Here is a 27,929-nt window from a genome sequence, read left to right on the forward strand (position 1 = left end):
CTTTTCTATTTTCTAGGGCTGAGGCAGTAAGAGCTCTCATTGGTTCAGGCTAATGCTGCTTCTCCCCGGGACACATGTATTCCCCATCACCCTCAAACATGTACCTCCTGTAGTTTGTCTCGTTTGGAAGAGTGAAAGAGAGCCTTTGGCCTAATCTGGCAAAAATCTGGCTAAAAAAAACCCCTACACCAAACTTATACTGACTACTGACGTGCTTACAAATCCAAACATCCTCAGAGAGTGAATCTGTCTCTTTTTGCTATTTTGTGGTTGTTGGTAAGTGTTGTCAAATTGGTTCTGACTCAGTGATTCTACAGAGGAGTGGCTGGTGGGTTTGAATCACCAACCGTATAGTCGGTAGTCCAGTGCTTATTCTACAGTAATAGCTGTTTAAATGTCGGTCAGGATTGTGAAATAGATTTTGAGAAACCAGACCAAATCCACTGTGGTAGAGTTGTTGCCGACTCTTAGCGACAATAGGACAGAATACACTGCCTCACAGGGTCCCTAGGCTGAAATCCTTACGAAAGCAGACTGCCACATCTTTTTCTCATTGGTGGGTTTGAACTTCTAACCTTAAATTAGCAGCTGAATGATTAACTATTGTATCATCAGGGCTCCCCTTTAAATCATGTTGGGAACAAAAAGGTAAACAAGCACAGACCTTTCTCTAAAAACCAGATCAGAGCTGAACCTAGGTGATGATGTGCCCACTGTACGATGTGTTTCCCAAGTGCAATAATTCCCCCTTTTCCTTTCTTGGATCTCTCAATTTGCTATTGGGTGCCAACATGCACAGCGCCTAGGAGGCCTACTTGTTAGCTGTTCTCATTTATATTAAAAAACACCCGGACCCCAAACTGCAGGATTCCCTTATAGTCAGGGCTGTTTTCTTTTCTTCCTGGCTTGAGCAGCAGCATCATGTGAAAATCCCCTTGTCTCAGGGCTGGTACTGTGTCTGTACCACTCACAGGCAGAGACTGTCAATCAGGAGACAGATACCCCAGTGCAGCCGGGCCTGGCAGCCTCAGGGCTACGTCTGCAGGACCATGCACACATTTTATTTGGTCTCACACAGCATTTTAAAAAATCTATCAATTTGTTTCCAATATTTACAAATAAGGATGTCAATACAGATCAGAATCTCTGGCCTCTAGAAACAGGAATTTTTAGCAGTGCTGAACCAGCATTTCCAAGAAGAGTGGTGCAGCCCATATCCCTCCATATCCCTCCAGGCTCTTAGCACCCACCATGCACTGATAGGACTCCTGCCTCTACCCTAGTGGCCAGGACAGGACCTTCCCCCAAGGAAGTGCTGAGTAACTCAAGCTGAGCAAGGGATCCCAACCAACAGGCTAACGTGAACAATAATCTGTTACGTTCCCATCAGTGGCAAGACACATACCTACAGACAAATCCATTTTACTGCTTGGATTATCTTCCGTTTGACTCTGAAAAACAAAGACCAGGTGAGAAAAGATTAAAGCTGCAGATGTTTGGACCACAGAGGTGTCATTACTCAGGAGAGCCACATCTTCCGAGTGGCGCTTTGAAGGTCCTATGAAGTGAACCTTATGCTGGAACAAAGACTGCACCTGGCTTTGGCTGCTGCTGTTTTTGTGATTTATGGAGACCCCATGTGGTACACACTAGAACTGAACTCCATACTGTTTTCTCAGCTGTAATCTTTATGAAAGACAGCCAGGACGGCTTTCTCCTTGGTGATGCTGGGTGGGTTCAAATCGCCAACCTTTGTTACTAGTCAAGTTCAAGCCATCTGTGACACCCAACCACCACCCCCCCCACAAACAAACAAGCAAAAAAAAAAAAACAAAACCCACTGCCCTGCCATTGAATTGATTCCGACTCATAGCAACCCTATACAGGGGTTTACAGAGACAGTGGGCCTCTTCTTTCTCTTGGGGAGTGGCTGCTGGCTTTGAACTCCTTACCTCGCCTCGTTAGCCAAGCAGGCACCTTCGTAACTTCCTTTATATAAACTTAGTTTGGATTGTTTAATTTTTATACAACTAGATTTGGTTGCTTTTGTTGCTTGGATTCTTTAAATTCAATTTTGCCTACAATTATCCTCAGGTTATCTATGGACAGAGCAGTAGTTTAACAGCTGTTTGGAGAAAGAAACTCCTGTCCTCAAGTCCCAGTCGGCCCGGGATCAAATTCCAGGAATGGCAGCCAAATGATGACAACTTTTACTCGTGACTTGTCAAGCTGTCAAATCTTGAAATGTGCAGCCAAGTCAAGTCATTCGTCCTTTGGCAACCAGGGACAGGGTGTCCCCGCAACGTCCCCAGAGATGAAGAAACTAAAAATCCTACAGAATTCCACATGTAATTAATCTCAAAAATATTTCTGTCTAGTTATTTACTCACTGCCGCCTTTTACAAATTAAAACGGGTAGAGCGGCCAAGTAACAAAGAGTAAACTTTAAGCTCCTGACTGATTTCTCACCACTCTCCTAAGGACACACATGGACTATAAATCAAAAAGCCAGAGTGTTTCTAATGGAAGAGAAAAGGATAAAGCACAAATACTGCTTAATCCAAAAGATGCAGAACACGGAGCTAGCCAGGTTCTAAATCTGTAAGTCTCTACTGTACATGGCAGTGGTCTTAAATCTGTACTACAGGAACCAGTTGGGATACATGACACGAAACAGAAATCTTACCAGCAATCCCATATTTGAAAACTGTTTGGCAAGTGGATTCATCCATGAATCATTGTTTCCTCCTTTTAGTGAGCACTACGGAAACAAAATGTAGAACACCTCAGTACCAAAGAGCTCATTTTATTTCAACCCATATCTGAATTGCATTAAGTTCTACCTGAAAATGCAGAACATCTTACCTTTTTGAACCCACACTACTACTCTTTAAGTAGAGCTATTCTGATGTTCTACTTAGTTCTTTCCATGTTTTTTCTTTATTTTATTCATCACAGTCTAATAGGAGTAGCTGGAAAATCAGACCTTTGGCTAGCAGGGACTCCCAAAGTGAAGGTATTCAAAACAAACTGTTTGAAAAAGCCTTGGTTAATATCATATAGGTAAATGCACAAGTCTTAGCTGATATGACACCTGGGAGAAGAGTACTGTTAGAACAGAAGCATGTTCCAGGGTAGCAGGGCTCCCATGTTGAAATTAAGTAGATGGCTGCCCAATTCTTAATTTATACCCATTTATTTGTAGAATAAAAGGCTGGGATGAAAAGGAGTGCATCTGCCCAGAGGGTGGTTCCAAGACTTTTGTTCTAGATTAAAAACCAAAGTCTTCATCATATTTCTGCAGATACGGAAAATGACAAGTTTACAACACAGCATGGTCACAGGGCATGTTCCAAGACAACTGGGTTCCTGCAGCCGGATTACACACTGGACTCTACTTTGTTGGCATCTTGGAATTTCCAAAGTCGGGGGTGGGGGTGCGAGGGAAGGAAGTCCGGTTATGCTGATTGCCACTAGAGAAGCCAAAACTATCTTTAGTTTTTCTTTTACATATTCACGGGGATTTACTGTCAGAACTTTTGTGGTTTTTGAATTAAAAAAAAAAAGCACAAAGCATTGATAAAGTTTGCCCAGATAGCTTCCAAACAATTATAATCAGGAGAAATAAAGGAAAGCAGCTGTTTGTTTTTCAGAAAATGGTTTCCCCTTTACTTAGTCCCTTCCCAGGACTCCAGTTAGCCTACTCTTTCCATGAAAACATTTTCAGCTCTGCCTTCTAAGTATGAATACGCACACTCCATCATCTGGAGAGTGGATTACCTTCATTTGTTTCTTTCCTCCTTGTCCCCAGCTTGCTGAGTTGTGGGAGGAAGTGCTTCCCTGAGAGCCGGCCGTGTTCCAGACTCCTCCATCATCCTCCTCTTCCCAGCTGGGATGGCGAGTTCCTGTCACTGGCCCGTCACTCTCCCCCCAGCCGTCTTGCATAGATTTGGAATCTTTAGGGAGAGAAGGGATCAGTTGTAGGCAGGAGCCATATTTACTTGTAACAACAATGATCATTCCATGCTGATACAGCAATACAGTACTCTAATCATTTTATCTACTTCAACTATATGGCAGGGCAAATATCATGATGCATGTCTAGATAGTAGGACACTGAAGCCCATAGAGGTTTGATGACAAAAGCGTATGTAAACCATACAGTCAAAACGTCCTGATTTCTTGTTCAATGCTTTCTCTCCTATGTCAAATTGCTAAGAATTCCAAAATTGAGAATTTATCAGTACTTATAAGAAATCTCACATTTCAGTGAAAACAAATCTGTTTCTCTTACAGAGCATGGCTTCCAACAGTCCTGGCATTTACCTTCCCTAAAGCAGACCATGTTCTTTACATATAACGGACAATACAAATATCAAGTATGATAAAGAGAACTCTCTACATTGTGTGGGATGAAATGGAGAGGGAAAGACCAAGGAAAATGGGAAAGAAAAAAAAAAAAAAGAGAGAGAGAGAACACTTTATGATATCAAAATTATGGTGAAAAAAAGAGAAATTCACATACAGCCATGGTAACTTTAAACGCCTTAAATCTGTGTATTTGTAAGGAGCTCTGGTAGCGTAGTGGTTACGAATCGGGCTGTGAACCACAAGATGAGCAGTTTGAAACTACCAGCTGCTCCGCGGGAGAAAGATGAGGCTTTCTGCTCCCGTAAAGATTTACAGCCTCGGAAACCCTGTACAGGGTCGCTATGGGTTGGAACTGACTCGACAGCACTTAACAACAACAACAACATGCTAAGAGATCCTACACAAAGATAATGGATAAACAAGTTTTTTAAAAGATGGGAGGAGGAACCGTGGAGGACAGAAAGGGAAAGTGAGCAGGGAGGACGGGCAGAAATCAGAGAAGAAACACTAACATTTAAGGAAGTATCGAGCCTGTTCTACCAACATCCTCTTCTAAACAAAGTCCTTTTAAATGGAAGACTAGAACAAATCCTGAATTTCTCTCTATAAATAACTGCATGGAATTGCAGGACAGATTTGGCAGTAATGATGCTGTATGGCATCATGGAATACGGGGAAATACATCACCTTCATTTGTTTTCCAATCAATAGTTCATACACAAATGATCCCATGACACTGATCACAAGCCCAGCAATGTGTCAGCTCTCCCCCCATTTCCTTCTGGCTCCTTTTCTGCTTTCCCTGTCCCTCCCTGTCTTTGTATTTTGATTTTGCACAAATGTTGGTCTCATACAGTTGATAGTTCTAAGGAACATATACTTCATGGGTATTACTGTTTTATAGTTCCATTTACTATTTGGCTAGAAGGTGGCCTCTGTAAGTACCCTCAATTTCAAGTTTATAGGTGTCTCAGGAGAATAGTCTCTCAGATTCCTCTAGTCTTTTTCAGACCTGTAAGTGTGGCCTCTTCATTAATATTCATTAATTCAGTTCTAATTTTTTACCCATTCTAACTAAGACCTTGTATTGTGGTCTTGGTCATGGTGGTCAGTAGTGGGAGTTGGGCACCATCTAGTTCTTCTGATTTCAGGGAAGAGGAGGTTGTAGTTCATGTGGACCATTAATCTTTTGGACTAATTTGTTTCCTTGACTCTTCATTTTCCTTTGTTCTCTTTTATTCCACGTGGGAAAAGGAGACCAGTAGTTGTTTCTTCTTTTTTTGCTTTCTAAGTTTTATTGAGAACACATTTTACTCAAAGGTTTGTAAACGGAGTGAAGGTCTACAGACAAGATGTTTTACTTTCCACAATTAAGACATCATCTCAATGACTGCAATCCCTCCATGTAACAACAGTCATCCTGCTTCCTCCCTCCACCCACCTTCCAATCCCTTCAGCACACTGTCCTTCTGATTTCCAGTGCTGGACTGTTCCAAATCAGAAGACTGACAGCTACACCTTAGATGGCCGCTCATGAGCTTTCAAGATCACACATGCTACTCCCCCAAGTAGGATGGAGAACATTGCCTCTGTGGACTATGTTATGCCAAATGGCCACAGAGTCTCCTGAGACGATGGTCATGAGCCCCAAGGCTCAGCAACTCATTGCCATAAATGTTAGACAATATCTAAGTTTTCATCATTTTGTGATACATCAGTATGTTCCACTATCAGTATGTCCCACTATTCACAGCTGAGTTTGCAGGAAAAGTAGATACCCAAGTACCAATATCGTCTTTCAACTCATATATTTGTGGGATATATAATTATAATATGTGGCGCACCGTAGGATAAGAACTGGACCGCAAAGTCAGTTTGAACCACAGGGTCAGTGGTTCAAACTCACCCGCTGCTCCTCCCACTCATAGTGAGTATGCATGGTTTCCGAGGAGCAGCTGGGGTGGGGGTGGGGGTTTGAACTGCTGACCTCGTGGTGTGAAGTCCAGGGTAAATCCTACAGCACCATACTCATTCAGCCTGTGTCTTTGTTCATGTTATATGCACACAGAGCACTGTTGTTCCAAGGTTGTGTATATGACACTATTTACCTCTATTCCCTTTAAGCCCTTGCATACCTTCTTACGTCTTCACCATTCTTCTGCCAACCTTTCTCTTCTTGTGTATTGCCCTCCTGTCATCTGAGTTAACGTGTATCCCCTCTAAGCCAGTGAATTACTTTCCCTGTCCTCTGATCCCTGGTAAACATCAAAGAGTATTTTTTTGGTACGAAAACCTTTTGAGTTTTTACAATAGTGGTCTATTTGTGTTTGACTAATTTCACCAGCATAATGTCTTCCAAGATCATCATGTTATGAGATGTTTCGCAGATTCGTCGTGATTCTTCAAAGTTGCATAGTATTTCATTGCAGGTATGTACCAAAGTTTGTTTACCCACTCTTCCATTGATAGACATTTAGATCGTCTCCATCTTTTTGCTATTGTGAATAGTCTCGCAATGAACATGGTGTGCATATATCTACTCGTGTCCTAGCTCTTATTTCTTATGGATATTTACCAAGTAGAGAAATTGCTGGTTCATAAGGTAATATTCTATTTCCAACTTTCTGAGGAAGTGTCATACAGTTTCCCACAGTAGTTGAGCCATTTTATATATAGTCCTACCAGCAATGTAGGAGGGTCCCAGACTCTCCATACCCTTACCAGCATTTGTCGTTTTCTGGGTTGTTTTTTTTTTCTTCTTTTTTTAAAACTTGGCTATTGATGCTGAGCTAAGATGCTATATCTCACTGTTGTTTTAATTACGTCTCTCTAACTGTTAAATCATCATGAACATTTCTTCATACGTTTATTGGCTGCCTGAATATTTTCCTTGGTGAAGTGTCTGTTCATGTCCTGTGCTCCTGTTTTAATTGGGTTGCTTGTCTTTTTCTTGTAGAGGTGTTGTAGTTTTCTAAAAATTTTAGAAATTAGTCCCTTCTTTGATATGCCATTGTAAAAAAAATTTTCCCAGTCTGTGGTCTCCCTTTTTACGCTTTTGGAGAAGTCTTTTGCTGAATCTAAGTGCTTGATTTTTAGGAGGTCCCAGCCATCTATTTTGTCTCCTACTGCTTATGTGTTTTTAGTAATGTTTGATAGTGTATTTATACCGTATATCAAAGCCCCTGAGTTTGCCCCTGTAATAGCTGCTTCTTAGATAGCTACTCACAAGCTTTTAAGACCCCAGACACTCAACACTGGAGTAGTATGTAGAACATTATCTTTATAAACTCTGTTTGGCCAACTGACCTAGAGGTTCCCTGAGATTAAGCCATTATATTTAGAGAGCTTCTCATGAAGAGTCTTGAGCCAAAAAGCGGCTCATCCAGTCTCTTCTTCTATGGCTGCTACCATGCCGCTCCCTAGAACCACAAGCACAGGGCCGCTGATTTCTTCTACCTGAAGCATCTCTCACACCAGCAAGGCCTGAGGGAATCTGAGGGTCCTTCCATGGGGATCATCTCAGCCAGAGGCAGGGCTGGGATGCTGTTCTCCCTGATACTCCAACTGTATCAATAACCAGGATTGCTGCCTCTGCATTTGTTGTTGTTAAGTGTCGTCGAGTTGGTTCTGACACACAGCGACCGGGTATAGGGTTTCCGAGGAGTGACTGGTGAGCCTGACTCACCAAACTTGCAGTTCAAACCACCCTTCGGTCTGGCCCATTAACCCACAGCACCACACCAGGACTCATCTCTGCACAGGGGGTGATACATTTATATGGCTGATTTACAGTACGTGAGCCCAGGCTTTATGCTATCCTACTGGCAATCAATAGGGACCAAAACTCAATATAAAGAACATACGGATCCTCTTGCAAAAATGAAGACATCAGACATCCCTTCTTTTAGAGAAAGGAGCTCTGACTTTTTAATCACAGGACCTGGAACATCACATTTAAGACATTTAGACTAGAGACAAGTTAATTCTTGGCATCAAATGGCAGACTGTGGAGATGTTCTTTGTGTATTACACATTCCCATTACCCACACACAGGGCAGAAGCTGTAACTATAGGAGATCTTGAAGACTAGAAGTTGTTCTTAGAATCAGGAGAAATGTGAAGGTTTTTTGGATGGAAGCAAAGTGACTCCAAGGTAGAAAAAATCCTAAGGGTACCACTAACATGCCTCTTTGTGCCAAGGATCTGATTAGCAACTTCCAACAGCATTTTGGATCCAGTCTACTAAGATGGCATTCCCCATGTGACACAACTGATTGTGTAATGAATTCACGACGAACACAGAATCTTTACAGAGCAATTTAAACAACGCAGTCACGTTACCCAGGCACAAGTGTGAATTTCTAGAACAGGGATAACACTCATACTCCTTTAATGCAGCACAAAGAATTCTGAATATCCCATGCTAAATTTCCCAACGGAAGATTTTATTCTTGTTCAAATTTTAACCATGCAGTTAATTGCACTGTTAATCAATCAAATTAGAATCCCTTAAATCTGCTATGTGGCAGAAAACAGACACTGGAATATTGTGGAGAAAACTACAAGCTACGTGATATGCAATTTTTCAATTTAGGAACATCCAATACAACATCCCCCATCATCAGTTTACCTAGTCTTAACAGGACCGGCTATACATTACACACTAGGTCACGTAAGCAGACTTGCAAGGAGTATGAATAAGCCTGGCATGCTTTGTTTAAAATATTCAAAAGAAGAAGCCTTTTGGGGTTTAAGAAACCCTACACATTTCTATGTGGGTGGATGTCTGATGAGAGAGACAACGGGAAAAGGATGGATGAGAAGGAAGGATGAAGTCACCTGACAACGAAGCTCAGGTATCATATGAAAGCCAGGGGATTCTCACTTGAAATTGTACGAACCGAACAGCAGAAGGGCAACAGAAAGAAAGAATGCAGAGCTAAACCAAGTCCTGGGGCAGAAGAAAATAGCTCGCCATAACCTCAATTCTGGCCAGACACTACACCTTCCAGAAAATGAAATCAACAGAATTGTACAAGGGAGCTTCACCAGTCCGTGGAAACCAATGTCATGAAAAGACAATGACATTTTCCCCCACCAACTTTTGAAGCCCCCTCGGAAGCATTTTAACATATTCCAACTCTAGTCACTCACGACCATGTGCTGTTAACCATTTATTTAACCATCAAGGTTCTGAAACTTGTTGGAACAACAGTTTAGACACTACACAGCCCTCACCCAGAATGTCTGAGGCTCCACTTAAGAGAATCCCAGGAATGTGAAAAGGCTGCATACTCACTAGGTTTCATGGCATTTGGAGCAGTGGAGGGTGCGTTCCCCCAGCCTGTGGTCGGTGCTCCTGGGTCATCCATTTCGCCCCACCCAGGACTGCTTTCATTTGGCTCACCCCAAGCTGAAGTACCATTATCTGGAGCAGGTGGTGTGCTTTTGCTCCAGACTATAAAGAAAAGAAATGCGCCTCTAAGAACGATTTGTTAAATCAAACACTGTAGCTTCTGGTGGGAGTGAAGGAGGGAGCAAGCACTCCTGTATTATGTCGGCAGAAACAGAAACTGGCTCAACCTTCATATGGAGGGAGTTTGGCAAAGTCACATGGAAGGAAAAAAAAAAATTCTGAATGTACAGAACTTTTGACCTAGTAATTCTGCCAAGAAATTATATTGTAGATATACTAGTAAACATAGATGAAATAACATATGAAAATACTCACTGGGTCATGCTCAGAAAAATATTTGGAAGCAACCTACATGACTATTAAAAGAAGGGTATTGTTGTCAAGTACGGTCAATTCAGTTCCAACTCATAGTGACCCTGCACAGGGTTTCCGAGGAGCAGCTGGTGAGGTTTGAACTGCCAATCTTGAAGTTAGCAGTCCAGTGCTTATCCTACAGCAACCACACTCCAGGTCCAAAAAGGAGACTTATCCATATCACTTATGGATCGTCCCATAAAATGAATACTACAAACGAAGTGATTGAAGAATTTTATATGCGGATACTGAAGGAACGTAAAAAAGTTTGGGTAAACTCAAACCGGCAGCCTTTTGGTTAACAGCAGAGAGTACCAGCAGGTGCACCACCCAGGAACACAAACACAGTATGAGGGGCTTCAAAATGTTCCTGGGAAAATTCCATTCCATTACTCCAGGGACTTTATAAAGTCCCCTCATATTTTCCTTTGTTGTGGAAACACACAAGATCAATGCCCAGGTAGAAAAACAATATATACGTTGTTGTTGTTGTTAAATGCCGTCGAGTTGGTTCCAACTCCTAGTGACTCTGTATAGGGTTTTCAAGGAGTAGCTGGTGGCTTTGAACTGCTGATCTTGTGGTTAGTAGTCCAGTGCTTATCCTACAGAGCCACACCAGAACCCCATTGTAGTTAGCGGTTCCAACCTTATACAGGGTTCACTGTGAGCTAGAACTGACGCTGTGGCACTTAACAACAGATAAACAGCACCAATATAACCCAAAGTCTATTCAGTACAGTCCCTTCTAGAAAGAGAATATAGAACAGTTTGCTACAAAAATGAAGAGATTTACTGCATGAGGCACAAGCTTCTAAGAGACTAGACTGTGAGGACAAAGCCGAGGGGATGAGATTTGCTTTACTTTTCTGTAGAGTTTGAAGGTTTTAATGAGTGCATAGGATTTTTAAAAGAAACGTGAGTAAAATTATATTCTAGACAGGGGATTAATAGGCAGCTTACATTTCCTTCCTCATTCTTTTCAATATTTAAAAAAAGTAGTCAAAAAAAAAAACCCCCACAAAAACCCAAAACACCATCAGTCACTAAGTAGCCACAATTGGATCCACTGAACACTTGACCCAGACAGACTTATTTGGGAAGTGGACAAACTATTAATATTTTAATTAACTTTGACAACAAAAGAGAAGACTTAGAAGGTAAATACCCTTAATGTGTTGAACAACATGCTTTATAAAGACATTCAAGTTGACCACGCTAATTGGATTCACAGTGACGCATGACATCACCAGCATAATTTATCGTCTGATGTCTCCTATTCAAATAGGGAGGGAAGTAAATTTTACACATGAACAAACATACAACTTGCAGGGTCAAAGATTCAGACTTCTGACAACCCTCTTTTAGACTTCAGTAATTCCCGGCAACTGAATGTCATGAAATACGATCTCTTACACAAAGTCCTACACTTCCAGATTTAAACACTAAAAATTCTTTGGAAAGTGGCTGAAACATCCCAGATACCAGCATAACCACAGCATTCTGACGGTCGCTGCAAGAAACAAAATCCGTTGCTGTCGAGTTGAGTCGATTCCGACTCAAGGCGCCTCCAGGTGTGTCAGAGCACAGCTGCTCTATCTTTGTTTCCAATGGCTGATTTTTCAGCAGTGGACTGCCAGGCTTTGCTTCTGAGGTGCCTGTGGGTGGACTCACACCTCCAAACCTTTCGCTTAACAGCAGAGAGCACCAACATTTGCACCACCCAGGAATATACACACTATGAGGAGGCTTCAAAATGCTCCTGGAAAAATTCCATTCTCTTTCCATTCCATTTTTCCACAGACTTTTTGAAGCCCCCTCGTATTTTACTTTTCTTGGGATACCACAGAGGACCTGTCCCCAGGTAGAAGCACAGAATGGAAATAGGTCCGCTTCTATTCCTACACTGTCTCTTTACTGTTAAACTTAGAACAGAAGTTTGTTCAAGCAAGACGTAAGACCTTTGGACTCTGCATACCAGTATAATTTCAAAAAATTAAATCTTGGGTCCTAACATCTTATGGCCTATTAAAAAAACTCTCCCACCCTCTGCAATCACTGTGATTTTATCAACAGAGAGGCTCTGATAACAACAGAAAGGTTGGAAAGGTTCTCAGAATAAAGTTAGTTGAAGAAATGCAGCTTAATGCCAATATGTGGGTCGGGTCTAGATTTTCTCTTCTTCATAAAAACGTCCAAACAAACAGCCACAGCTTACCTGATGCTGATTTTCCGGTCATCGGGGTAGGCAGGTTTGGTTCTCGAGGTGCGGGGCCCCCTTGGGAATTTTTATCCCACAGGTTCACATTCTTGTAGTTGTAACTGTTGGGGTCTCCCCAGGCTGAAGTGCCATCGTCTATGTCCATCTTCCGACTAATTGACTGTGGGGATGGCTCTTCCCAGCCGCTGGGTTCTTCATCCTTGGGGGTTGCTGGCTGTGGCCCGCTGCTCCAGTTGGAACTGGAAGGTCGTCCGTTGCCTGGAGGGGCTGGGGGTGGGACTCCCCATGAACCAGAAGCTTCTGGTGGTGGTGGAGGGGCCTGCTGTGGAGGCTGTGACTGTTGATGCTGTTTATTCCAGGAGTTGGGCTGGCGGCCGGTCTCGTTCCAAGCTGGAGAGCGCTTGCAATCTTCCCACCCACCCTTTGAAGCTATGCTTGCATTCCCACCATTCCCCCAAGTTCCAATTTCATTCTGCCCACCTTCGCCCCACCCAGATACAGGTTTACTTGCAGAGCTTTCCCAATTGCTGTTTTTCCCTTGATCGACTTCGTCTCCCCAGCCATTCTTTCCTGAAGTCCAGCCTTGATTGGACTGGCGTCCACCTCCCCACCCCTGATCTTTGCTGGAATTCTCATTCCAAGAGGAAGATGTCTTTTCCTCTGGTCGCCCTCCTCCCCAGTTGGAAGAGTTGTTGTTCTTATAGTCATTCCAGCCCCCTGTGTTCTTAGGGTCCTTCCACTCCGTAGAGGCTGAGAGCTCCCCCCATCCAGACTTCATTTGATTGCTTTGGCTGGGTGCATCTCCCCAGCCCCCTGAGTTCTTGGTCTGTGTGGCAGCATTCTCCCACCCCTCAGTCCCTTTGTCAGATTTCCCCTCCGGCCTTGGCACCTCTTCAATATCCCACACCGTGTCCTGCTTAATTTGAGTTTGGCCCCAGCCAGTGTTTGAAAGCACCCTGGGGTCCAAATCAGTTCGGCTCAAAAGAGTCTGCAAGACAGCCTGACAATCAGGGTGTGTGGGCCTGTACGAGCGCCGGCCGGAATTATGACTGTCACTACTTCCTGCTTTGTGGTTGCTTCCAGTGCTTTGACCTCCAACTTCACTTCCTGTGGAGCTGGAAGATCTTCCCCAACAGGGAGCCTGGGCAGTGCCTTGGTTTTCAGGGAGGGGGTGGCCCTTTTGATTGTCCCATGCTCCAGTGCTAGAATTTGGTTGGTTTGGACCACTCCATTCTCCAATTTTCAACTCGTCAGACCCAGTCGGCTGTTTCCATTCTCCCTGAGAGACCCCAGATGTCATTTTGTTCCCATCACCCCATTTGTTGTCATTAGAGTCCTGAGGGCCAAAGTTCCAGGACCCACCCGTAGACCTGTTATTGTTGTCCCAAGAGTCAGGTTTTGACCCAGTTGATTTCTGACCAGAAGCTCCCTTCCAGGAGTCCTCTCGGTCCTTTCCATTGTTCCCATTGTTTCCAGAATTGCTTTGTCCAGAGACTGTGTCAGTTCCAGAAGGCCCCCTAGCTGCACCCCAAGATCCAACACTCCCAGTCTTTCGATCTCCAGTGCTTTGTGAAGGGGCATCAGTGCTCCTGGAGCCGTTCCCCAAGCCCATCCCGAAGGGGATTCCCTTATTCTCCATGGGGTTTGGTGAACTTAAGTTCAAGGAGTTAGTGTTTCCATGTTTTGGTCCATCAGTGTTATGAATCTGAGCCTGTTCTCTGCCAGAGACAACAAAATTCACACCCGCATTTTCCCTCTTTGACTGCTCTTCCCTGGACGCCTGACCTACTGGGCCAACCTGGGCACTGGAACTACTGTGATCCGTCTCCAGTGCCCCTTTCCTAGAGTTCCCTTCTTGGACTAGCGCTGGCCAGGCAGATGGGTTGCTATTTGGGTTAAAGTTGCTGAAGCCAGAGCCAGGTCCAATTCTATCCTGACCACTCACATTCCGCCAATTTCCAAGTCCATTGTTGCTCTCTGTAGTAGAGTTGGAAGATTGAACAGATTTAGCTTTAGGGTCGGACTTCCAGACCCCAAGATTACATTCGTTCCCAGAACTTGCAGCCTGGCACTGGCTCCCTTTTCCTTTGTTACTAGTGGTGCTTCCTGGCAGAGAGCTCTTCTCAGAGCCAGGGTTCGAGGCACTGTTGTTATCGATGATGTTTTCCGAAGAAGACTCAGTGTCTTTGCTGGCAATACAAGGCCACTCTTCCATGTTAGACCCGTCTACAATCACCTTGTCCCAGGTGTGAGTTGGGTTGGGGGAGGCGCCGTTGTTGGAGGAGGCTCCCGGACCCCAAGTGGAATTTGCATAATTTGAAGCAGCAGCACCTCCGAGGGTTGAATCTGCAAAAGAGGTTGTGTGTCATCAGTTACACATGGATGACCCATGAACACCTCAAGCTCCAAGTGCCCCTAAAGAACTCAGGTTTCCCCACAAACTGGCTTCTCTACTCAGCTGCCTGTCTTGGTTAATGGTTTCATTTCACCTGGCTGGCAGGTTTTGCTAACTCTAACTCCACCACGTCTCTTCAACCTATTTCCTGCCATTCCAACTGACGGAGAAAGGCTTCCTTTTATTTCGAGAAAACTGCGATAACACCCTCAATTTGCCCTGTCTCCCGTCTATTTTCATCACTTGTAGTTGGAGTAATGTTTCTGAAGCACACCACTTTCGATGACGTAACTGTGGCAAAAAGCCCTCGACAGTTCCTCAGTACACAGGGGCACAGCTAATCAAGGTGCTCTAGGATCTAGAACCAGCCAACCTGTCCAGTCTATGAAGATGCCTACGTCTCACACTACCTGACAATCCATCACAATGTGTACCTTCTCATCTTGGCACCATTCCACATTCACACTGGCTGTTTTTCCCTCTTGAGTTCACATACTGAACTTTTCCTCCTTTTTCTGGGTCTTATTTTATTTCTATGAAGTTTTGGGCTCATCTGAAAATAATCTTTCCCTACCTGGAATCAGAGTTCCTGTTGCTGCGTTTGTGTCTTTCCCCACCTGCTAGCACCTGGCAGGCAAGGATCATAGAAGAGTAAGGGTTCGATTCCACACAGTGGCCAGTGCATTGCTGCTCAGGAAATAACTGGTGAATGATGAGTGCCCTCTGAGCTAGGGGCTGCAGGCAACCCAGCTCAAGTAGAGCTCATATCCTGAAGGGACTTTATCTGATAAAGCTCAGACTGAGAACTCAGCACAAGCTTACCATATATGGCGGGGGTGGTGGTGGGGGGGAATGACATGTTATGACTGAATAATTTCTTCTCAAGTATGCTAGCTCCTATAACTAAGCAGTTTTAAATATCATTTGGTTGGAAAAATATCATTGTGAGCCATATAAAAAGAAAGCATCAGGTCTTGAACGCCTGAGGTTTAGGGGCGTCCTCAGTTTTCAGTATGTAAACAGGAGGCTCTGACTCGAGTTCTGGCTCTGCTCAGTTGGAGAAACGCCTGATGTGGCCACCCCCTCACATACTTCCTTTCACTAATGGTTATAAAGAGCCAGGAAGGGAGGGCCGAGAGACGCTTGCCTGCCCACTTTGGGCCCGGTCAACAGCCTCCACAGAGCGGGTAGGCCTCTCTCTGCATGAAGCCTGGTACTGTGCGCCTTCTCTCCATCTTCCCTCCCCACACGATGAGGTGGTGACAAGCATTCTCTATGCTCAAACTGAAAACCAGAATAAAGCATTCTCAAGCTCTGATTTCATCTAGCCTCAAACACCATTCTAAGAGATACAATGACATTTGTTAAATAAGCTAATTAAATAAAAGTATCTGGAAAGTCTTTTCTGATTTCATTGTTGTTGTTAAGTGATGATGAGTCAGTTCCAACTCACAGTGACCCTGGTACAGGGTTTCTGGGAGGCTAGTGGGTTTGAACTGGCAACCCTGTGATTAGCAGTCCAGCGCTTACTACTGATTTGATACACATCTATGAAAATTCTCAAAATTTCTAGAAGAACCTCTCAGATACAGATCCCTTATTTCTGCATAGTTTTTAGTTCAATAAAATATAATAATCTAGGGTCCTATAAAACATAATCCAGGGACCTCTAAAGAAATATTGATTTGTAAAGTTTAATAATAAACTATGTTGTTGCTATTGTTAAGTACTGTTGAGTCCTTTCTGACTCATAGAGACCTTGTATAGGGTTTCCAAGGAGCGTCTGGTGGGTCTGAACCACCAAACTTGCAGTTTTCTATAGCACCACACTGTAAGAAATATACATACTCTAACAATAGACTAGTATTTGGCATTGTCCCAAGATTCTATTATTGGTATGGAGATCATTCTCTCTCTACTCTTAGCATTCTGGGAACATAAACATGGGCATCTGAAGACCCAGAACAAGCCCCCACACTAGCCCCACATCCTGCCCTACCCTAAGCACATACTTGTGGTAACAGCTGGAACCACAGAGGCTTGAGGCGGCACTGCCTGTATGAGAATAAACAGTGTTGAGAGTGAGGTCAAGCAACAGCTAGGTTACCCTTTCGTGCCAACAGCGCACACATACAGGACAGTAAGACCCAGTTTCAGAAGAGAAAGGCCTACACACATTTCCTGCTGGGGTCCGCTCCCCTCTTTCAAATACTCACAACATCTGCTGTCCTTACAGCAGGCAATGTGCATGAGAAACCAAACTACCACTGACTTCCAGGGTGCGCTCTCTCGGACGCTTCAGTGAACGTTCAACTCGGTGCCTTACCTGGTGCAGTCCCACTCTCACTCTGCAGCAGCGTCCCTGTCACGTGTGCGTTGTTTGGGTTTGCTCCAGGTGCTGTGGAGGGAGGAGGCCCTGCCCCGCCCCCAAGGAGCATGCAGGACGGTGGAGGGGGCTGCCCACGTTTCAGTAACACTTTGTGGTCCTGCTGGCAACGGAATCGCGGCGGCACCTCCCGAGGCATGTAGCGGGCGGCGCTTGGCGGTTGTCCGTTCGGCACTGCCACCCTTTTGGCATTGTTGCCACCATTGACTGGTGGCGATGGAGAGCTGCCGATGGGGCTGGCGGCCGTTGGTTGGCTTAAACTTGGTTTCGTCACTTCGGGCACTGTAAGAAGAGAGGTTGAGAAACAAGTCTTTAAGTTCAAATATGTTTTTCTAAAAGAATTATTTTTAAGACTTGCATGAGACCAATTCTAGGAAGACAACTCTTCTCCTTTCACTGCACCCTAGAGGGACACTGTCTTTCCGAATTCCCTACAGCATCTTTAGTTTACTGAAGGTGGGGAGTGATGGTGACAGGCATTCAAAAGCAGCAACTCAGAATTTCGATCCATGAACTAAGGAAGAGAGCGAAGTAGTGACCATTCACTCGGCTGAACCATGAGTGGAATCCATTCGCGCCCCAGCAAAGCCCTGGTCAAGAAGCCAGAACTCTCAGTCTATGCACATTTGTGAAGACCTACCTTTGTGAAACTTCCTGAGATTCCTAAACTAAGTAGGCTAAAGACCCTTCACTGATGCCCTGGGAACACAGCTGTCCTCCATTCTTTACCGCAGAGTTGACCATATTATATGGACGTCTCCATTTCCAGGCCCCTCTCCCTCACTGGGCTACAAGTGACTCCACGATCCAGCTTTCATCGTTTTATTCTCAGAACTTGGCACAGAGCAGACCTCTCCCAGGAACCTCAGGTCTGAAGAATCACAGAACTCAACTTGAGTTTGGTTTCTATGGCCCCCTGATCTCACAAACTTGCTCAGCCCTGGGCATGATTATTAGAAATGTCAGTCTTTTTTGTTGTGTCAAAACTATTTTTCAAGTGTACATTGTGTATGTGATTTAAAAAAAAATATCAAATCAACTTTTAACATGAAAAACTTTTTAATGCAGATACTTTCCCTATTACTTAAACTTCTTAAATGTTAAAGAAGAAGAAGGAAATGTGTGGGACAACTGTGATGCCACACTGTGCAGAACTTTTGGGTTTTCCCTCCTCAATCACATCCTACGAAAAGACAGCTACCCTTCCCAAAATCAGGTGGAAATCAGAGGCCGGGAGTATACCATGAAAATCACTGAGCCTGAGTCCAGATGAAGCAGGGGCAACCTGCTCCGCCATCCAGAGAGATGGGTAGGCCAATCCCAGCAGCAGTGTTGCCTTCAACTGGCAGTGTGGTACTTGTTTAACTGGTCCCTTGATGAGGACAGAGACACATTCTCAGAAATCCGGGAGTGCAATCTATGGGCTTTGGCTAACTACTGGCACGAGAGAAAAGAATAGGTGCCTGGAGTAATTTCAGAGCAATTCTGGTTCTAACCCTAGCTAATCAGGAGGAAGTACAGGGCCTCTTAGGAAGGAACACAGGACAACGGTTCTAAAAATCTATCAAGCAGAATAAATGAGTGACTAAGTAAATAGATTAGTTTAATACCGTTTACATGATCTCTAAAAGCTGATGGATACATAACTGATAAATGAATGAATACAGATCCATCATTTAATGATTTGTTCCCTATCTGAGTCTGGAGGGTTTCCACAGCATTATATATGACAGAATTCAAAAGGACTGTGAGAACATGGAACTAAAAGATAATGGGATTTTTTCCCTAAACTTTTTGAAGTCCCCTTACACAGCATTCTCAATTCCCTTTCCTCTTACTATGTAATAAATGAGAAGCTGGTGAAGGCTGCTCATCTTCCCCACTGATTTTCAGAATGGAAGAAGCTATGCTTCTGTAAAGCATATATAAAAGGGCTAGAACGGTCACTCTAAGTTAACCAGGTCTGTTTTATGTCTCTAAGAAGAAACAGAACGTAATCACAGCAACTAGAAGTCCCACAAAGGACAACGAATAGCCCACTAACACTGAAGCATTCAAAGGAGTCGTAACTGGAGAAATCCGGTGCCATTCTCATAGTGCAACCAGACCAGACCCCACTGCTACTGCGTCAATGCAGATGGAGCAGAACTACCCCACCCACAGGGTTTCAGAGGCTGTCGACCTTTACAGGAGCAGACTGCCTCTCTTTCTCCCATGAAGCAGCTATAAATATGAACCACTAACTTTGAGTTTGTAGCCCAGCACTCAACCCACTATGCCACCAGGGCTCCTTATAATTATATAACGTTCCTTGGAAAAGCTCACTCTTATATCAAAGGCAGAATGGATAATAAATGTAAAGTCGTACACGGGACCATGTTTCATCCACCTTACTCCCAGTGAGGTAGGTGGTCTGTCCCTGGACGTCGTAAGCACTCACATTCAGGACTGAATCAGAAAAAAGTCGAGACTACACACACTAAGTCAGGAGGAAACTGTTTCAGGATGTGAATGACTCCTTATTCTAATTGTTCTTGACCACCCTTTTCTGTAAATTTAAGGATTTAAAAGCATTTAAAGGTCAATCAGAAAACTGGAGAATAATGCAGTTGGTTAGGCAGGAAGCCCAATCCAATCTTATTCCAGACATCCAAACTCAAACCAACAACATCACTGTGTTGTTGTACCTTGTCATGCTCCCACACGGCACAGTAACACAAGAGAGAGACACCATCATTCAGACGGAATACGTTACTTTTCAGGCCCTTTCTCTTCTCTTGAAAATTTTAGCAACTGGAAGGTTGTAGTACAAATATTTCTAAAGTTGAGATAAGGACATCATTTCTTAGTTTCTACGGTTACTTTTAAAGATGATCTCTGTATCATGGGGAAAGAGACATTCCCAAAAACTGCTGGGTATTTCTTTTCTAATTTCCATTCATTTACTGCTAAAAACTATTTATATATTCTATTGATTCCCATCTCCCCCTTGTCTTACAGCATTCTCCTACTTTACCATTTGAACTTCCAGCTGTCCCTATTTTTTTTGGGGGGGGGGAAAACTTGAATAAGATAATCATTTTTCAAATTTAAGAGAATTCTGAAATAGTCTAAAGTGTTTATGTGTAACAAACCCAACAACTGCAGGCACTGTGGTTAAATCATTAGACTGCTAACCAAATGGTTGGTAGTTTGAATCCACCAGCTGCTCTGCAGGAAAATGATGTGGCAGTCTGTGACTTCTATAAAGATGTACAGCCTTAGAAACTCTATGGGGCAGTTCTACTCTATCCTACAAGGTTACTATGAGTTAGAATTGACTTGACCGCAGTGGGTTTTACCTCCATGTTACTAAACATAAGAAAAGAAGCATCTGGTAATGCTTTCAAAGCGGTAGTTAAAAAACAAACCAACCCTACGACAGTTATTATTTTAGGCTGAAAATGTCTTGGTACAGCCCATGATTGAAAAGCACCAGTCATAATGCAATAGACACAGTCTCAAAGCCTAACAACACACAGTGAGTGCTGACGTTTGCCTGAGGCCGTCTCTATTTTCTTACCTTCCACTTGCTCTTCAGTCCAAGGGCTCTGGCCCTGAACATCTCATTGGAAGCTTCATTCCCTCCACAGTCAGTCTAGTATGTACTCGTTGGGTTTTTGCTTCATTAGACTTTTCTCCCACTTCAGATGCTACTTTTCTCCTCCCTCTCTGATTTTGTGAGACCCTCTTCCAGGCTAACTTTTCCTGTCACCCTTTCTTTGTGGGCTTTTCATAGTCTTAACCAGGGGTCAGCAAATTGTCTCTGTTAAGGGTCACACAGTAAATAGTTTAGGCTTTGCTGGCCATCTGATCTTTGTTGTAACTACTCAACTCTGTCTTTGTAAGGCAAGTAAAAGAATGAACGTAGCTGTGTTCCAATGAAACTTTTTTTTGTACACTGACATAGGGATTTCATATCCTTTTGCATGTCATGAAATCTAGTTCTTCCTTTTGACTTTTATCCAACCATTAAAACATATACAACATATTCTTAGCTCATGTTATTGTTGTTAAGTGCCACTGAGTCAGTTCCAACCCATAGCGAGCCTGTGTAGCGTTTCTGAAGAGCGGCTGGTGAGATTGAACCATTGACCTTGCAGATCAAACCAGCTTTGCAGTCCAGTGCATTAACCCACAGCAACCCCCCAGGACGCATGGGCAGTACATAAACAGGCGTGAGGAAGATTTGGTCCAGGGGACATAGTTGCCAACCCCTGCTGTTAACTATTCTCTTAAGAGTTGCAAAATGGCAGCTGAATTTGGTCATGAATTATGGTTTTTAAAAAACAAAATCTTGTAAGTGGGGCAAGTACCCTTTCTACACTTAAGTTTCTTGAGTAATTTAATGTTCAGGCTTTAACTATCAATTTTCTGCAAATCTTTCATAAATCATTATCTCCACAACCCAAATTTCTTTCTCTTTCCCTCACCCTCAAACTTGTTCCCCAGCCCCCACCTATATTTCCTAGTTCAAAGAATGAAGTCATTCCCCAAAAGCAGCTACTTAAGTCAGAAATCTAGAAGGCATCCTGAGACATCTACCATTCCCTCACACACCACTGTCCAATCAACATGCAGTTCTATTAAACTGAAGCATCTCTCCAATCTATTCCCTCCTCCCTCCCTACACTGTTCGTAACCAGATTCAAGTCTTCCCTCTGGACATGCCCACCTGTCTGGGCCCAATACTTCAGAGTTCCGCACATTCTTTCAATGCTTGAGAGGCAGCCAGTTCCATCTCTAAACAAGTGGCATCCCACTACAGCATCAGAACTACACGTGTGGCTGGTGCTAGAAGTAGTTTAGTTTATAAATTATTTACTTGGGGGAAATACAACCCAACTTTAATACACCAGCGTGCACTCAAGCTTATCCCAACCACCATGTTATCCAAACCACTGTAACATGCTTTCCAGAACAGGCTCAAAAGAGAGACAGAGCTGAGGTCAATGCACTGCAGTGGCTCCTAGCCTTCAGACATGCTCATGGGAAAGTGCTGTGGCCCTCAGCTGTGACCCAGTGAGGTGAAGGGTCAAGGTTATGAATGACTGCTTTACCCATATCTAAAAATGTTTAGCTTTCACTGAGCTGGCAACTATCCCTCTGTTCCTTTAAGTGAACATTGGCTCTCCGGTGGCCAAAACAAGTCTCATTTATAAAACTTTCAGTGGAGAGATTTTACCAAGGACCGGCCAAGTGTCACGCACTAGAGCCCTTGTAAGATTTGAGGTGCCTCTTCATCAGGCTAAACACCTCCAGAGGTGACACAGGGTCAAGTTTTTTGACCAAGCAGACCCATCTCTACATGGTCCGTGGAAGTTTTTCTCTGGTTCTTTCCATAGTGTGTGCTTGTTGCTGTTAAGTGCTGTCAAGTCAATTCGGACTCATAGCAACCCTGTATAGTACCCGATGCAAACTCTCTTCTAACATACTACAGTTCTATCAATGTAGCTTCTGGTCACATCAGCTTTTTATATTTACTAATCTCAGCAGTTTGAAACTACCAGCGGTTCCACAGGAGAAAGATGAGGCTTTCTGCTCCTATAAAGATTTATAGCCTTGGACACCCTATGCAGGGTCACTATGAGTCGGAATAGACTCCACGGCACATAACAATAACAATTTCATACTGCTGTCTCCTATTAAGCCACCCATTCCCCCAACATCTTTTTAACAAGTCTAAAATGCTACATCCAATTTTCTTCATTATATCGTTATCCAATTGATTTCTTCACCCTGTTAAATTCTAATCCTAATATCCAACAAAGGAAGTATTACCTCTTACACACATCTTTTTATTAGTTGTTACCTGGGCAGGAGGCCCAGCTCTAGCCCTTGTCTTCACAAGCCCACATATGAAAGCCCTTATTGTTTTCTCTGGAAATTTCACCTTTTAATTCTTATCTTTTTTTTTTCTTTCAAATAATAGAAGATGAAGGAAGAAATATAAGGAATCTACTCTTTCTCTAAGGAGCTCTGGTAGTGTAATGGTTACGAATCTGGCTGCGAATCACAAGGTCAGCAGTTCGAAACTACCAGCTGTTCCACGGGAGAAAGATGAGGCTTTCTGCTCCTGTAAAGATTTATAGCCTTGGAAACCCTGTACAGGGTTGCTATGAGTTGGAACCGACTCTACGGCACATAACCAACCAACCAACTCTTTCTCTGAAATCCAGAAAGCTCTTACTTAAGTCCTCTCTACTACCAGAGTCTTGGCACCAATAAAGTCTTTTTTCTTATGGAGTCGGTTGGGGAGAGGGGGTAGATTTGGAATTAAGGGGAGAGGGGCAGATTTGGAGTTAAGGGGCGAGGGGGTACATTTGGAGTTAAGAGGAAGATTTCCTTCAGAAGGTGCCACCTTTGGGGGATGAACAGAGCCCAGCAAGTTCAGCTGAGGTAACAGAAGATGATTTACTGTGCCAAGCGGGCTCTCATGAATGAAGATAAAAGTGCACTTTAAAACTGTGCCCAAAACAAGAAAGGCCAGTGCGTCTCTCCACATGTTGTTGTTAGGTGCCATCCAGTCGGTACTGACTCTTAGCGACCCTGTGCACAACAGAACAAAACACTGCCTGACCCTGGGCCAACCTCACAATTGTTGCTACGTTTGAGCCCACTGCCACTGCCACTCTGCCAATCCACCTTGTTGGGGATCTTCCTCTTTTTCTCTGACCCTCTAGTTTACCAAACATGATATCCCTTCTCCAGTGACTACTCTCTGCTGATAATATGTCTGAAGTGTAAAAGACAATGTTTGGCCATCCTGACTTCTAAAGAGCACTCTGGCTGCACTTCTTCCAACACAGATGTTTGTTCTTTTGGCAGTCCAACACCATAACTCAAAGGCATCAATTCTTCTATGGTCTTCCCTATTCACTGTCCAGCTTTCACGTGCATACGAGGTTATTGAAAATACCATGGCTTGGGTCAGGTGCACCTTAGTCCTCAAGCTGACATCTTTGCTCTTTAACACTTTAAAAAGGTCTTGTGCAGCAAATTTGCCTAATGCAGTATGTCGTTTGATTTCTTGATTGCTGTTTCCATGAGTGTTGATGGTTGATTCAAGCAAAATGAAGTCACTGACAACTTCAATCTTTTCTCTATTTATATGGATGTTATTTATTGGTCCTGGGGTGAGGATTTTCATTTTCTTTACATTGAGGTGCAACCCATACTGGAGGCTGTGGTCTTTCATCTTCATCAGTTAAGTATTTTAAGTGCTCTTGGCTTTCAGCAAGAAAGGTTGTAGGTTGTTAATGAGCTTTCCTCCAATCCTGATGCCATATTTTTCTTCACATAATCCGGCTTCTCTGATTATTTGTTCAGCATGCAGGTTGAATCAGTATGGGGAAAGAATAAAACCTTGATGTACACTTTTCCTAATTTAAAAACATTCAGTGTTCCCTTATTCTGTTTGAACAACTGCCTCTTGGTCTATGTACAGGTTCCTCATGAGCACAATTAAGTGTTCTGGAATACTCTGCAATGTTGTCCATAGCTTGTCATGATCCATTCGATCGAAAGCCTTTGCGTCGTCAATAAAGCACAATTAAACATCTTTCTGATATTCTCAGCTTTCAGCCAAGACCCATCTGATGTCAGCAATGATATCTCTCACTCCATGTTCTCTTCTCAAACGGGACTGAACCTCTGGAAGTTCTGTCAATGTATGGCTGCAGTCATTTCTGTATTAAAACTTTACTCGCATGGGATAGCAATGATATTGCCCACTGATTTCCACATTCCACATAAGAACCTAAAACACCGCAGGGATAATTTTTATTTTTACTCTGCTCTCTGGTGCTAACAATTAAATCCCTTCCCAAAAAACTCAGAGTCCTCAAGTCCATTCCAACTCATAGCAACCCTAAAGGAAATAGAACTGCTCTCTGAGGTTGTAAATCTTTACAGGAAGAGATTTCTCCTGAATTAAATCCCTTCTTGTTGTTGTTAAGTTGTTGTGGAGTTAATAACCCTGTATAGGGTTTTCACGGAGTGGCTGGTGAGTGTGAACCGCTAACTTTTAGGAGTGGCACTGTAGGATCAGCACTGGACTGCGAACCACAAGGTCAGCAGTTCAAACCCATCAGCTGCTCCTCGGAAACCCCATACAGGATTACTGTGATTAGAAACCAACTTGATGGCACTTAACAACAACAAATAGGTTCTCAACTCATTTCAATATTAGTTTACTTTATATGACCTCACTCATATAAAAAGCCAAGAAAAGGCAAATAATAATATTAAGTTCAAGGTTTGTAAGTGATCATCAAGGGCAGAGGGAGGGTGGGGAGGAGAAGGTCACAGTAATGGAACAGTCACTTTGACTAAAGGTAGGGTTGAACACATTCAATTACTGTAACTGCTGTCAGTCAAGTTGTACTGTAGACCAATTAAAAGTTGAACTGCCAAAAGCTGTGTGATATATTTTTAACAAGGGGAGAAAAAGCCCAGTAGCTGTCCAGGCTGTCTACATACAACCAAACACCTATGTGATCTGGTTTGGAGATTTAGGGCCATGGTTTCATAGGAGACCCCAGTTAACTGGCCTACTAACGTGTTTAGTGCTTCTGTTCTACCTCCTAATGCATTTCGTAATGTTTGGGGGCCTTAAAAACTTGCAAGCAATTATCCAAGGCACAATTGGTCTTCATTTGCCTAGAACAACAGAGGAAGGAATTAAGAACAGGAGGATATGGAAAGTGTGGCCAATTGCCTCCATGAGACCAAAAGAATTGGAGGGTGCCTGGCTATCATTACCAAACATTTTGACACAAGATTCCATAGAAGAATTCTAACCAAAAGGGGGATATGCAGGACAGAATTTCATATTCTCATGGATTCCAGACGTTCTAGAGCCATGAGGGCTTGGATGAACCTCTAAAACGATTTCCCTGATATAATCTTTCAGCCTTAAACCAAAAATAACCCTTGAACTCTTCTTAAAGTCAAACAATTGTGTATTCCTAAAAACAATGCCTTTGAGCATTATGCTCTTTTCAGAACTATCTAGATGAGATCAAAGCGACAATAGCAACTTGAAGGATTTAACAAGGACCTTCTCAGGCAGTGAGTGTATGTTAATGTTGGAGGAACAACTCCGAAAAAGAGGAGACAATGGTCACACACTCAAGGAATGTAACAAATGTCACTGAACTGTACACGGAGAAACAGTTGAATCGATGTATGTTTTGCTCTGTGCATATTCTCAAAAACAATAAAATGCACATTTGAAAAAACATACACTTTTTACTTGATGTTTTGATTGAGAGGAAAGTGGAAACTGGGAACTATATTGCCTTCTACGGTAGACCGAAAAAGCAAAATTCAGTAGTAAGTATAAAAGAAAGCTTGATTTTTAAGACACTGACAGAGGAAAGAGAAATGTGCTTCTTCTGAGAACTGACCTGGTACCAAAACTCAGAAAAGAAAAAAAAAAAGTTTACTGGATTTTTAAGTTTCCAGAAGAACACCACTCACCATACAGTCCAGAGCAGCTTACTTCTATGGTATGGCATAACTTGTACTTAGCTGCATGGAATCAGATTTATGGCCAGACCCAAGAACCCAACCACCATGTTCCAGTAACCACACAGCTGGGATTTTCCAGGAAAATGTCAATTTTCTCATCTGCTGTCCCCATAAATCATCAAAAAGTCCTATAAATATAAATACTTATGTACCCAAATCCTTTCCTAGACAGTGTGTTGGTTTAGAAAATACGAACAATGTACCACTATGAATAACTCTATTTTTATGACAAAGTATAATTTCTATTTCAAACAAGTAATTTCCAAAGATATGTCCAAAATAAAGCCTATTTCTGGTTTGGAAACTAGCTGGATGTACAAGAGGAGAATACTGTTCTCTTGCACTGATTAAGATCATTCCAATTAATACTGATTAATCAGTTTGAGAAAGCCCCAGACTATATTCTACTTCAAAATACCTTTGGATTAGAAACATATCACAGTACTGTGTCATTATCTGAGAATGTGTTTTACAGAACTATGTTTTCTATGGAACTATAGTTGTTGATGTGCCATCAAGTCAGTTCCGACTCATAGACACCACGGAGCTGCTGGTGAGCTTGAACCATCAACCTTGGGGTCTAGGGCTTTATTCCACAGCACCACACCAGACCCCAGTACTGGCTTAATTAGCCTTCCACCACTCTGTACCATGGCTTGGGAGTCCAATAAAATCAAAGCAAACAATGAAATCAAGTTACATCTGATTCCACACCTCCAAGGCAGCATTGTCAACCTGAGACATGTATTGGGGTCATCTGCAGAGTTTTCCAAATATGAGGTGGGGTCATAAAATCTGTAAAGAATTTCCACTTTTAATTTCATTTTTCCAAGAACTTTTTGAAGTCCCCTTTGTACATCTGTCAGGGCTGTGGCCTAGGATTGTGAAAGATTTCGACAAAGTGTATGCTAAAAAACTGTCCCTCATCTGATTATTCAGTTATGCTTGTTAGTAATCGCATACATGAGCCCTGGATATCCACAGATAAATGTAAAAATCTTCCCTAAAAGCCGAGACTGTAAATTCCAAAAAGGCAAAGTTTCCCCCCCCCCCCCCCCCCAAAAACAAAAAAAAAAAAAAAAAGTTAAAGAGGATAGAGAGAAACAATGTTAACTGATGATGTATGGAGGGGGCTATAATCAATGTAATGAAACAAGTCATATGAATGGTTGAATGTGAAACTGATGATGTGCCCTGTAAACTTTCATTCAATCCA

General features: G+C 43.0%; 1 protein-coding gene across 3 annotated transcripts in view; it reads right to left on the minus strand.

Moving 5' to 3' along the window:
* TNRC6B (trinucleotide repeat containing 6B) overlaps positions 1–27,929 on the minus strand; it is a 270,951-nt gene that overhangs the window by 49,101 nt on the left and 193,921 nt on the right. Inside the window, exons 4-9 of one of the 3 annotated variants that reach the window (XM_006865165.1) lie at positions 17,081–17,422; positions 12,357–14,705; positions 9,671–9,829; positions 3,781–3,956; positions 2,687–2,761; positions 1,406–1,451 (exon numbers count right to left, since the gene is read on the minus strand). In XM_006865165.1, coding sequence (XP_006865227.1) covers positions 1,406–1,451; positions 2,687–2,761; positions 3,781–3,956; positions 9,671–9,829; positions 12,357–14,705; positions 17,081–17,422 — 3,147 coding nt within the window. The remainder of the gene's footprint in view (positions 1–1,405; positions 1,452–2,686; positions 2,762–3,780; positions 3,957–9,670; positions 9,830–12,356; positions 14,706–17,080; positions 17,423–27,929) is intronic. The other 2 variants (XM_006865166.1, XM_006865167.1) reach the window with 2 other exon arrangements.

This window comes from Chrysochloris asiatica, unplaced genomic scaffold (genome assembly GCF_000296735.1).
Source record: "Chrysochloris asiatica unplaced genomic scaffold, ChrAsi1.0 scaffold00076, whole genome shotgun sequence".
Classification (NCBI taxonomy): domain Eukaryota; kingdom Metazoa; phylum Chordata; class Mammalia; order Afrosoricida; family Chrysochloridae; genus Chrysochloris; species Chrysochloris asiatica.